Source organism: Acomys russatus, chromosome 4, assembly GCF_903995435.1.
Source record: "Acomys russatus chromosome 4, mAcoRus1.1, whole genome shotgun sequence".
Lineage (NCBI taxonomy): Eukaryota > Metazoa > Chordata > Mammalia > Rodentia > Muridae > Acomys > Acomys russatus.
The window spans coordinates 5,215,338-5,228,328 of NC_067140.1; the positions used below are offsets into that span (position 1 = coordinate 5,215,338).

The 12,991-nt window shown below is 50.3% G+C and overlaps 1 protein-coding gene across 2 annotated transcripts in view; it reads right to left on the reverse strand.

The window, feature by feature from the left end:
• Positions 1-11,775: 11,775 nt before the first annotated feature.
• The window catches only part of LOC127187581 (ubiquinol-cytochrome-c reductase complex assembly factor 1), an 88,658-nt gene continuing 87,442 nt past the window's right edge, over positions 11,776-12,991 (reverse strand). For both annotated transcript variants that reach the window (XM_051143607.1, XM_051143608.1), the window contains exon 10: positions 11,776-12,398. In XM_051143607.1, the coding sequence (XP_050999564.1) occupies positions 12,264-12,398 (135 nt within the window). In that variant the 3' untranslated portion in view covers positions 11,776-12,263. The remainder of the gene's footprint in view (positions 12,399-12,991) is intronic.

The following is a 12,991-nucleotide window of genomic DNA, read 5'->3' on the forward strand; positions in this document are numbered from 1 at the left end:
TAGCAACCTGCAGAAGTTAAGTCAGTCTCTCTGTCTCTCTGTCTCTGTCTCTGTCTCTGTCTCTGTCTCTGTCTCTCTCTCTCTCTCTCTCTCTCTCTCTCTCTCTCTCTCTCTCTCTCACACACACACACACAGTGGTAGGGTGGGGTGAAGTAGGGATATTCAGTGACACACACATGCACATACATGCAGACCACGGTAGATGAATGATTCAAGACGCACAAGCAGATCTGCCAACACATTGACAACTGACCGGCATGTACAGGTTCACACATGCATTGTGATCACACACATGTAAACAAACCCAACACAAACGTAGAGACTAGCCATAAGCCCAAACATACCACTGTAGGTAGAGCAAATGCCTTAGGCCCACAGACATGTATGACCCCCAAAGAGGATGGAACGACGACAGAATGACTGCAGGAACAGCAGCACTTGTCTGTCTCCCATGCCTGCCCTTAGCCACTGTGCCTCTCTCTACCGCCGCAGCCACAGTGTTCACAGCATCTTCAGTGCAATTCTGAGCCCATCCTCCAAGGACCTGGATTAGAAGTCACTCTGCCCCCCAGGAACAGCCAGAGACTGTTAATACGCACATCTTCCATGTCCCACCCATGCTGACTGTGCCAGGAGGTCTGAGACTCGGGCAGAATCTGAAGTGCGCCTTTATATATATTGGATTTCCAAGCAGGGTCTCTCTGCGTAGCCTCGGCTGTCCTGGAACTCACTTTGTAGTCCAGGCTGGCCTCCAATTCACAGAGGTCCACCTCTCTCTGCCTCCTGAGTGCTGGGATTAAAGGTGTGTGCCACTACTGCCTGGCTTCTTAATATTTTTAATTGGCATATATTCATTGTACATGCTACTGGGTTTTGTAAAGATATTTTTCCACTGAAGTTGGAGCATACCTTTTTTGTTAAGACAGTCTTGGGCTGGAGAATTGTTAAGACAGAATCTTGGGCCTAACATCTTACATGGGTTTATTTCCCAATACCCATGTGGTGGCTTACAACCATCTAACTCCCAGTTTGAGAAGCTCTAACACCCTCTTATGTTCTCTATGGGAGCCAGGCATACCCATGGCACAAATACATATACATATGCTGACAAAACAATTTTGAAAGAAGAAAAACAGAGTCTCATGTAGCCCAGGCTAGCCTTGAAGTCACTATTATAGCCAAGGATGACCAATGATTTCTGGTGCTCCCGCCTCCACCTCGACAGGGCTGGGATTACAGTGTGCATCACCATGCCCAGTATACACAGTGCTGAGGTTCTAACCCAGGGCAGCCATGCTTGGAACCTGCCCTTTTAGCCAGTGCTTTGAGGACTGCGCCTGTGCACTGAGCAGTGGGCTAAGGTAAGCAGCAGCACACTTCCAGAACCCTGAGCTCCAAGGGTGCTCCGAGCCTGGTAAGACCCAGGCTCCTCTCCACTGGAGCTGAATATTCAAAGGTTGTTACAGAGAAGGGACGGACAGACCCACAGCACAACCAGAAGGAAAACAGCAGGCATCTGCCTCAGTGAGAATAGCAGCTCCAGGCCATGTGGGTCTGTCCTCAGAGGAGAGGGACGTAGAGTCGGGGTGGCAGGGGTGGGGGGGGGGGGGGTAGGATAGTTATCACCCACTGCAGGGGGGTGAGATTTGATGATGTGGGTGTTGGAAACCAGGCGCCCCTAACGCCTTACGGTTTATCAGCTCTATAAAGTGGGCTCTTCTGAGCGAGAAGCCAGGGTGGAGGGGATGGGTGGAAAGGGCAGGTAGGACATGGGAAAGAGAGGTGACGGCCCAGGGCATAGGGGAGCCCCAGGTGCAGAGGCAGAAACCAGAGCACCAGGTCCTCTAAGGGCCCTTTCCCTGGGGGTTGATAGGCTACTAAAGTGGTAAGAAGCTAGCTAGGTAAACAAAGTCAGACCGTGGGAGGGTGATGAGCTGTGGGGGCAGCAAGAGCAACAGAGCCCTCATTAGGACCTTATCTCTAGGTGTGTCTGAGGGGAGAACCAGGGCTCCCAGGGCTCCCAGAGGCAGGCAGGCTCTTGAGCTGGCGGCTGCTGTGTTTGTCTCTGGCGCATATTTTGTTTACTACCTTTTAAATGTATTTACTCTGTGTGGGTGCGCGCGCGTGTGTGTGCGTGTACACACCATAGAACATATGTGACAGAGGACAACTTTAAGGAGCCGGTTGTCACCTTCTACCATACGGATCCCAGGCACTGAACTCAGGTCAGCACCTTTGCCTGCCGAGTCATCTCACTGCTCTTGTTTACTGTTTTTGTTTTTTTGTTTTTCCTGTTTTTGGTTTTTTAAGACAGGGTTTCTCTGTGTAGCCTTGGCTGTCCTGGATTCACTTTGTAAACCAGGCTGGCTTCGAACTCAGAGATCCACCTGCCTCTCCAGGTGTTGGGATTACAGGCGTGTGCCACCACACCTGGCTCTGTCTACTACTTTTAATTATGGTAAAAATACACATATAATTTACTATTTTTTGTAAGATTAAAAAAACCTACTGAATGCTGGCAATTTTATAACACTCAAATGAGTATATATGCATATCTAAGCACAACTGTACCCGTGCGTGACTGTATGTGTGCACACTGTAATATCTATGGGATTGTCTCACATATTTGCCTGAATGCCACATGCTGGTGTATCTATGTCCTACTGTGCATGTCTGTGTCCTACTGTGCGTGTCTGTGTAAAGATCTGTGGTTACTGAGTGTCTTGGCAAATGACGTAGCCCTTCACTCCAGTATGTGGATTGTTTTTGTTGTTGTTGTTGTTGGTGGTGGTGGTGTGTGTGTGTGTGTGTGTGTGTGTGTGTGTGTGTGTGTGTGTGTGTGTGTCTTAGTGCAAAGGGGAAGGGCGAGAAGATGAGGTGAAAGGAAAATGGTTCCAAGAATCCTTGGCATTCTGATAATAATAGGCAATTCATCAAGCCTAGGTCCCCAACGTGTAAGCGGCTGCTCCTCCCTTTGCCCTGAGTGGGTAAAGGGCAATGGGTGGGTAAACAGGCGATACCGGCCTTGGGGCTGGACCTTGAGCTGCTGGCCTAGGGTGATGGGAGACACTTGACACACCAAAGCCCAGCCTGTGGCTGCAGTGTGTGTGGCACAGGCCCTTTAATGACTGTTATTAAGAGGGAGGAAAACATTTTCCTGTCCAGGGGGGTGTCCGGCGCCTCCCTGGCAACGCTTGGCCTTCCTGGGGGCCATTTAGTCTTGTCTGTCATCTATCTTAAGCTGAGTGGCGCCTGGGCAGGTGCCTGTCATGTAGGGGTGGGACAGAGGCTGGCTGCAGTCCTCCAGTTGCCAGCTGTTAGCACTGTCACACAGTGTCATCGTGGCACTTCTGGGTCAGGGGAGACAAGGTTCTGGAGCTGGGGCAGTCGAGAGCTGGGGAGGCAGGGGGAAAATGGGGGTGAGTCCTGGAGGCGGGCTGGAGCTGCATAGTAAAAGATGGGGTGATCTCTGCCAGGTGCACCCCTTAATAGTGCCCCCCCACTCAGGAGACTGAGTCAAGGAGACTGAAACTGAGGCCAGCTGAACTACATAACACCTCGTCTCAATAAAAAAAAATTACACACACACACACACACACACACACACACACACACACACACACACACACACCTTTAGTCTCAGTTCTTGGGAGGCAGAGGCAGGGAGATAGATATCCGAGTTCGAGGCCAGCCTGGTCTACATGGAGACTCCACCTCAAAAACAAATAAATATGCACTCAGCCAATGCTGAATAAGAGCAAGGCATTCCAGGCTGGAGGAGGAAGGCCAGGACGGCCTGGAAGCTAGGTGGGGTCTGAGGAGCCTAGCAAGGGATTAAGGACAGTCCCCAGAGCCACACCATGAAGGACCCTGCGGGCCTTGCTGAGGAGGGTGCTTAGGAAGCCACACAGTGTGTAAGAGTGAGCTGAAACAGCTCAGCTAAGGTCTGTATGTACCCACTCAGTATAAGCTCACAATGGCACCTGCCTCAGCCACGAGGGCCTCTGTCCTAACCCAGATGCTTAGTTCTGAGGGAATAGTAGCAAGTTTGTTTGATGCTCATCAGTGATACTAGTAAAGCCGGCCTTTCTATGCTCCTGTCTGATGCCTTATTTCTCAGGAGGAAAACACATTATCTCCTGGGCCTTTCAGCCCCTGCGTGACTTATGCAGTCACTTCTCCCAGACCACCCCTTTCCTCTTCCCTCAATCCAGTCCCCGCCCCCCCCCCCCCCCCCCCCCGCCGTGGAGTCAGTGTCTGCTGTCAGCTAGAACTGGGGTAGGGGGTTCCCAAAGATGAGTAAGAGTCCGCGTTGTCTGCCCTGGAAAAGCTCAAAGATGGGCGAGGAAGATAGACTCATAAATAATTATAAACCACGGATTAAACCAAGTTATAAACCAGGTGCTTGGGGCTTAGCGTCCATGACCCGTTCTGGAGCTTTGGAGAACCAGGCTCCTTGGCACTTTTCTCCTTGCTCTCCCCTCCATGTTCTGAGGCCTGATTTACCCATCTGTAAGACCAAACGCTGTGGTTTGGTAGGCAAGGCATGATGGGCACAGTGGGGTGGGAGAAGCTGGCTGTGGGCAGGAACAAGGAGGCAGGGACAGCTGTGCTATTCCCAAGGGAAGAAGTGAAACTATTTGCAGCTATCCCATTTCCTCCCAGTCAACCCATTAGCCCCCTTGCTGGACTACCTCTTCCGGATGGTGAACAAACTATAGGTTCCCTGGGCATCACGACCAGCCAGCCTGTGCTCTTTTCCTTCCTCTCCCAGGCTCCTTTCTTCAGGAATCCTGTGTCTCCCATCTGTCCTTGCAATCTTTAGTCTTTTTTTTTTTTTTTTTTTTTTTTTTTTTTTTTTTTTTTGCAATCTTTAGTCTTAAGAAAGGGCTCAAGGGGCCGGGGGAGGTGTCTCAGAGGTCAAGTGCACTGACTGCTCTTCCAGAGGTCCTGAGTTCAGTTCCCAGCAACCACATGGTGGCTCACACCTGTCTATAATGGGATCTGATTTCCCCCTTCTGATGTGCACGAAGACAGAGCGCTCGTCTACATAAAACACATGAATAAATAAATAAATAATAAAAATGGTCCAAGCAGGGTGATGAGGGTAACATGTCCTTAACACCAGCACATGGGAGGCAGAAGCAGGTAGATCTCTGTGAGTTTAAGGCCAGCCTGGTCTATGTAGTGATTCCCAATGTGGGAAGGAATGTAAGCTTTATCACAGATGAAAGCAATCTTGGTGGGCTTTGCCCTTGGACACACCATGGATACCTTGAGATAGACTGGGTGGAGCCATCCTGGGCCTGGAATTCAGGAAGCGGACCTGGAGACTCCACCTGGACTATTGTTTTTCTAATCGACCTCAACGGGAGAAGGAGACCGCTCTTCACACGTGAGGCAGGCAGGTGGAGAGGAGAGAACAACAGCAGGTTCAGACCGGGCTTGAGCGCACGTGGATCAAAAGGAGGATCAGCGAACAGGCCGGATCAGCATGCAGACCAGAGACATCTAGGGACCTGTCCGTGGAAGGGATACCGGAAGGTTCACTCTTCTTTCCCTTTAACCATTTTTCCCTCTTGTGTAAGCTAGTTGGGTTGTATAATAAAGTGTAACTGTTAAAAAACAGAGCCTACATCCCAAGCCATCCTGGGCTACACAGTGAAACCCTGCTGGAAAGGGGTGATGGGGATGGGCCGAAGAGATGGCTTACTGAGTAAGAGCACCGGCTGCTCTCTCAGAAGACTCAGCTTCATGGCGGTACCCTCAGAGTGGTTCACAGCCATCTGGCCCTCCAGTTCCAGGTGACTGAACGCCTTTTTCTGGCTTTGGGCATTAGACACACATGTGGTACACAGACATACACACAGACAAAAGACCCCTGGCCACGATTCTCCCTCTTTACAGCTGTCCTTGGGGCTCACTGAGGCACTGATGGTGAGTCTAGGACCCAGAACTCACCTCAAACTCACATACACATAAACCAAGTTTTTTAATTAATTATTTATTTATTAAGAAAGGGTTCTTTCCACCTTGCCAAGGCCAGGTCTTGTTCTTAAAGCCAGACTTCCATTTTGGAGCGGGATTAATGACATCGAGTCCTTTAACATTCAAGGAAAGTCCTTACCATTCAACCAGGGGCGATTTCTTCTCAGCTCACATCTCCAAAGACTCAAATGACCCATGCGCTGCTGTTGCCTCTGGTAGTCTGCATTCTGTCACTGGTCAATCATGTTCCTAGAATACTCTGGAGCCCTTAAACCTACCACAGCTTACTCTCTGGCCTCTACCCTTCTAGCAGCTCTTCCCATGCCCTCGGCTTTCTCTCCACGTCCTGCCTCCGTGCCCGTTTTTGCTCTTCCTACCACCTCTTTCATGAGCTGACTCCTCCCTGCCCCAGCGCACCCTGGGAACTCATTCACATGAGTTCTCTTTATACCCAAGACAGACTCAGAATCCTCATCTCTGTTAAGACAGGGTTTCTATGTTTTAGCGCTGGCTAGCCTGGAACTCTCTGTGTAGACAGGGCTGGGCTCGAACTCAGAGATCTGCCTGCCTCTGCCCCTTGAGTTCTGGGCCTAACGTCGTGCGCCACTATGCCCAACAGCCCCACTCATCTTAAGGTCTCTATTCCCGCCTTCCCCAGAGCATCTCCACTGCCCAACTCTGCCTCTCACTATCCTGGATCCCAGCTACCTGAAAGTGCATGATGAACAATTGGGGAGAGCCCAGAAGACATGTCACTGTCCAGTCTGCTACAGCGTCACCTTGCACGCTTTCTGCTCAGTGGACCATTTCCCTACTGTTTGACGGGGTGGTAGCATTCAGAGTGCTATAATTATCATGTGGCTAACGCTCAACCGAGAGGAGGCTTTCCCAGCTTGTCTGTCACCAGAGCCCAGCAGCATGGCATCTTAGAGCTATGACTTTTCTACTTCTTCGGTACCTTGAGCAACCCCAGCATCAGGACCTGGCGAGCATTCTCTGAAATGTCCCTTTGGATTCCTTCTGCCAGTCCCTAGGCCAGAGTCCAGATGGGTAGACCCCGTCCTGCATCTCTGCTCTTGTCAAGATGCAATCCTTACTGAGAAAGTGGGGCATGGCCCAGACTCTCCCCGAGGCATCAGAACTCCTTTCTTTCCCAGGCCACGGGTCCACTAGTCTCAGGAACTTCCGGTTCCGTGCCTTTACCTGAGCAGCCCCTCACTTCCTGGTTGTCCATCCTTTCTGCCCTAGCTGGCCCCCACCTTAGATTTTCTGATTTCTAATTCCCTTGTATTTTCCACTTGTGCATATGCACATAAAAGCCCATGAAGCCCAAATGCTTTAGCTTCTAAATACGAGGGCATCTCTCTAGCCACTTCTGTGTGATTTTTTTTTGTTTGAGACAGGACTTCTCTATGTAGCCCTGGCTGACCTGGAACACGCTCTGTAGACCAGGCTAGCCTCAAACTCTAGAGAGGCACCTGTCCCTCGGCCTTTTGAGTGCTGGGACCTGAAGCAGCGCGCCAACCACCATGCTCAGTCCTCCTTTTCACTCAACTCCAGCACATAGGCGGCTTCATCCACAACGCCCGAGAACTAAAGTGGATGGCCGGAGTATCAGGCACATGCCCCTGAGAAAGATAAACTTTGGCCTTTCCAAGCTTCTGTCTCCCTCAGCTGTAGCATGAACCGACACCTCTCAGAGCAGTCGACGAGGCTTAAATTATATAAGATGAAAATAGGTGACAGATGTGTTGGTCGCAGAGCAGAAATTAAATGTTTTTAAACTCTATGGTCCACATCATCGATCAGTGTTTCTCAAATTTGAAAACCTCTAAGGAAAATGCTGTCTCCTGACACACTAGTAGATGGGATGGAGGGACCACTGTGATGGAAGTTTTGGTTTCTTCGTAAACTCAGTTGTGTTATGTAAATGTTTTTGTTTTAATCCCAAGCATGGGGTTTTAGTTTGGGCATTAGTTTGTCCACAGCTGTTAACTGTCTTGTGTGGGGCAAGGCTTTTGTCAGCTGGTAAGGCCTTCCTCAAGCAGCATGGAGAAAGAAGGGCGTGGTCTAGGGCTCTGATGATATAAATGGGGGTAGGGTGGGCTGCACTGTTGGCGTGTGGTGTCTAGCAGTTTGAAGAGACCAGAGACAGACTGTGTGGTGGTTCACTTCTGGGCGCAGCTGCTTAGAGACTGCTGGCTGCATCTGCTGTTGATGGAGATTGGTATAGACACAAAGACCCTTTGACCCTAAACAGCCAGGAGGAGTAAAAGGGCCCCCTCTCCCCAGTAACCTTCTCTCTCCTATGTAGGGCTGGGAGGTGGGAAGGGAAGTTGAGGGCTAAACACCCCAAATAGAGTTTTTTGTTTGGTTTGGTTTGGTTTTTCGAGACAGGGTTTCCTCTCTGTAGCCTTGGCTGTCCTGGACTCGCTTTGTTGACCAGGCTGGCCTCGTTAAAAAATTTTAATTTTATGTGCATAGGTGTTTTGTCTACACATATGTCTATGAACTACATACATGTCTGGTGCCTGCAGGGGCCAGAGAGGCATTGGGTCCCCTGGAACTTGATAAGCAATGGTTGTGAGCTGCCATAAGCGATGGGAAACAACCCAGGTCCTCTTTCTCGCCCTTAGATGTTCTAAGACTGAGTATTCGACACCTACTCTGCATTTTGACCAGTTATGAGCCTCTGCAGTCACTCGGCCAGCTTCTCTGACCAAGGCTGAGAGTAATACTAATCTATGAGCGTAAACGAAGTATTCAGAGGACAGTTTGACAGCAAGTCCATTTAGCAAAACAACAGCGGCTTCACCCTAAGGCCTATGGCCTCCTCAGCCATGGGCTTTTGACCAGCTTTAGAGAAGCAGACATGTGTGGATTGAGTCTCAAATCCAGCCAGAAAGCAGTTGTTACCTTTGTAACAGTCATGCCACTAGTGCACAAGTGGGCACATCTCGCCCGGCATCGTGCCTCACAGGATGAACACTGACCTCTCACCTGAAAGCCAGGAGCAGGAAGGCCGCCTCTGGCTCTGCTCTAGCTTGATTTCCCTACGTCCTGCAACTGAAGTGTGTGGTGTCGTTGGCAACATGGTCTTCCGTCTACTTCTGATGGACAATAGGAGGAAGAGCTCTAGCCTGTGTTGTCCTGGGGCCCTCTGGGTAGGATTTCAAGGGTATTTTCCCTCTTTCCTTATAATACTTGCATTTTACATCTTTACATTTCAAGCTTTGCTTTGCTTCACAATTTCCTTTCTTTTTGTTTTGTTTTTCAAGACAGGGTTTCTCTGTGTAGCCTTAGCTGTCCTGGACTCACTTTGTAGATCAGGCTGGCCTCAAACTCACCGTGATCCACCTGCCTCTGCCTCCCAAGTGCTGGGATTAAAGGCGTGCGCTGCCACCACCTGGCAATTTCCTTTCTTTTATTTATTTTTCAAAACATTTATTGTGTGTGTTGGGAGCTCACCTATGCCATGGAGAGTGGGGGGTCAGACGACAACTTGCAAGACTCAGTTCTCTCCTACTCTGTGGGGTCCCAGCAACCTAAGTCAGGTCATTGGCTTCAGCAGCAAGCCATCTTTACCCACTGAACAGCCTCGATGGCCCTTTCTTTTATTGAGATATGGTCTCATGCTGTAGCTCAGGCTAGCCTCAAGGCAGTTATGCCTTAGCCATACCTAGCTTTTATATATAAACACACACACACACACACACACACACACACACACACACACACACGTGTATGTATACATCTGTGTCTCCTAACTTGTTATTTTCCCGCTTCTGGGAGTAAATCAAAAGTGACAAGCAATCTTCCCAGGGACAGGAAATACTTCCCATCTCTTTTGTCTAACTTTTCTTTTAAGGCGGGGCTTTTGGGTTTGGAGCTGCTTGACACTGTGGCACCACTGCTGAATAAGCTGAGGCTAGACAGGGCTTACACTGCAACGAGTGACTCAGCTGTTCCCTTCACGCTCACTCATTTCTCAAGGTGCACACAGACGCTGCAAGACAGCGAACAGTGAGTGACCTAAGGGGACAGCCATTCTGTATAGCAGTATGGAAGGAGGATCTGAACACAACAGCAGCGACAGCAACACCACCAGCAGCGACAGCAACAGCAACAGCAACAGCAGCAGCAGCAGCAACAACAATCACCCAGTGTTTTTAGAGAGGTGCTAAGTTTAGAGAGGACACCTTAAGGAGCATCCTGGAAAGCCTGCCAGGGTCTGGGGGGGGGGGGGGGGGGGGACACTCAGGGAGTTTAAGGTTTCTCTAGCCAACACCAGGAGGAGTGAGGTCCAGGTAGCAGAAACACAGTGTGGTCCCTTCAGATAACTCCAAGTGACTCAGTGTGTGCTCAGGGACGAAATGGATGAGAGATCTGTGAAATCAGGCTGGAGTGGAAGTAGGAATCAACCAAAGAGCCTATGGCCTATAACGCACCCGAGCTGTATGCTGGAAGTTGCGGTGCGGCAGCTGATGAGGACGGCCGTGAATAAGGACCCTGAAAGTCATGACAGAGTTCCGTGGTTTTCCTGCTTCGGGATTCAGCTAAGGTCTGCGTGAACGGAGAACCTACAAAGGGTGGGCAAAGGTACTGGGGGGGGGGTGAGGGGGGCCCCCAAATGACCTTTAAAGTTGCTAGCAAATTCGAGGTTCTAAGACACTAAAGCCCAGTAGCTGAGCTGGTGCTGTGGGCTTGGGAGCTGTGGCTGGGGAGCTGCCCTAGGCAGCAAATGGGTTAACGCTCAAATAACTTTTATATATGAATTAATGTGCAGGGTTAGGAGCCAAAATCTGTTCCATTAATTTTTCCACCCATCCCAGGAGCAGCTAGGTACACACAGTAAAGTTTATTTTGGTGCATGGCATACTTCACTCCATTAAAAATAAATTCATCAGCAAATTCCTGCCTGGCTCGCCTCTGGTTTATGTAAATAGTGCCCAGATGTAATGAGTTACAAGGTGTTATTATCTCACACTCACAGAGGACGCTTCGCTCCAGAGCCCCGCGTGCAACAAAAGCATCTTAAATAAACCGAGAAGGCGGCTTGATTTGTAATGTTTTCACAGAAGTGGCGTATACCTCACAGTATAGAGTTTCTTTATATGACTCATTTTATAGCGAGTTCAATGAAGGAAGCAGGATGGGGGCAGGAGGGGCGAGGCGGGTCCCACCCTCTTTCCTCAATTTCAGAAAACCTTCCAAGAGATGACCCAAACTCTGAGAGGAGAGACTAGGCCCCTCAAGTGCTCAGACCGGGCGCCCCTTACAGCACATGCTTTAGAAGTTGGGGAGGGGGTGCAAGTTGGCTGCGGCTGCTGCTGGGGATGGTACCCAGAGGCCTGGAAGAATGTCCCCTTCGCCACACTGTCACACGTAAAGGGAGGCCAAGAGAGGAGAGACCGTGTTCACCGTGGGTTACAAAAGGGACTTCTGTTCTTTCTAAATGACTTAGGATGTGACAAGCCCCTTGGTCCTCAGAGACCTCCAGTCCCAGAAAACATGCCTGGCAGCCTTGTGCCTTGCCCAGACAGAGACTCCTCTCTGAACTGGAGACAGGAGCAGCAGCAGAGAGCCCCGAACCGCTCCTTCTGCTGCCTCTAGCTGAGCTAAGCCTTGAACTTAGAGCATCCCACTGTCTCTCCTGTGTTTTCTTTTATTTCCTTTTTTTTTTTGAGTCAGGGTTTCTCTGGGTATCTCTGGTTATCCCGGACTCGCTTTGTACACCACCTGCCTCTGCCTCCCAAGTGCTGGGATTAAAGACGTGCGCCACCACCGCCTGGATCCTGAAACAAAGAACAACCGTGGCAGAAATAAGTCTCTTTCTTTAATGGCTACTTCAACCCCACAGCTCAGAGCTGCGGCTCACAGTATATGGCCACCCATCTTGACTCAGTAGCATCATAAACTGCTCCAGGCACAGGGAGCCCTGGGTGAAGGCGTCCCTTTTCTAACCTGCCCATTCCTTCCTCAGCCTTGGAAAAAGCTTTCAGTCATGAGTGTTGCTGGAGGGTCTTGGGGAGTGTGCTTGGGGCTTCTCCTGAGGGAACGCGTCAGAAGAGTGAGAGGACCTCCCAGCAGTATCCCTACCAGATCTCTCCTGGAGTCAGGAAGAAGAAACTCAACACAAATGGGCCGAGTATTCAACAGGTGCTGTTCAAAAGTCAGTTCAGGCCACTTTCTTCAGGGTCCTGGGACAAACAGGCACTTCTTCCATGGAGGTTCCTCAGAGCCAGCCAGCCAACTAGTCCAGCGGGACTAGTCTCTCAAAGACCCTCATCATTGTAAGTAGGAGCATGGGGCTTCAAGATGCTTTGCGGATTCTTCTCCACCAGGGGGCGCCATCTCACTTCCCCTGTCAGAAGCAGATCCTCGCCGTTCATGGAATCCAAGTACTGCATCTACAAATAGAGAGCAAGGAAACAGAAGATAGGGGCTCGTGGGATGGGGGTGGAGGCACAGCCTCCCCAAGGAAAGGAAAGGGACAGAGGTGGAGGTGGTAGTAACTTGGAGAAATAATTACCTAGGGCAGTGGGCCTCAACCTGTGGGTTGCGACCCCTTTGCAGTCAAAGACCCTTTCACAGGGTTGCATTTCTGATATCCTGTACCCACTCCACATGAGGACCGTTCAACCCCACTACACCCTCATGATAAAGTTCTTGCAGACCAAGGAGTCAGAGCATATGATTTCTAGACGTTACCCTGTCTACCCTCTGTCTTTCCCTGGTGGCACTGCACAAGGTAGCCACTTTTGAAACTTCTGTCCCCTTGTCTGAGAGCGGCTGGAAACGCGTATCTCATGGTGCACGGGGCGGGTAAGCAGCAAGGTGTACGGAAAATACCGGCACACCTGGTTTTCTAATACCACTGTCCTTTAGTGGGCCCCGGCCCGCAGGGCAGGCTCCCTGATTGGGAGAGGAAGACCAGGGGCTTCATCATAGGTCTTGGACTGTCCCCTTCAAAGAGCTCACTGCTTCTGTTTCGTTTCATTTC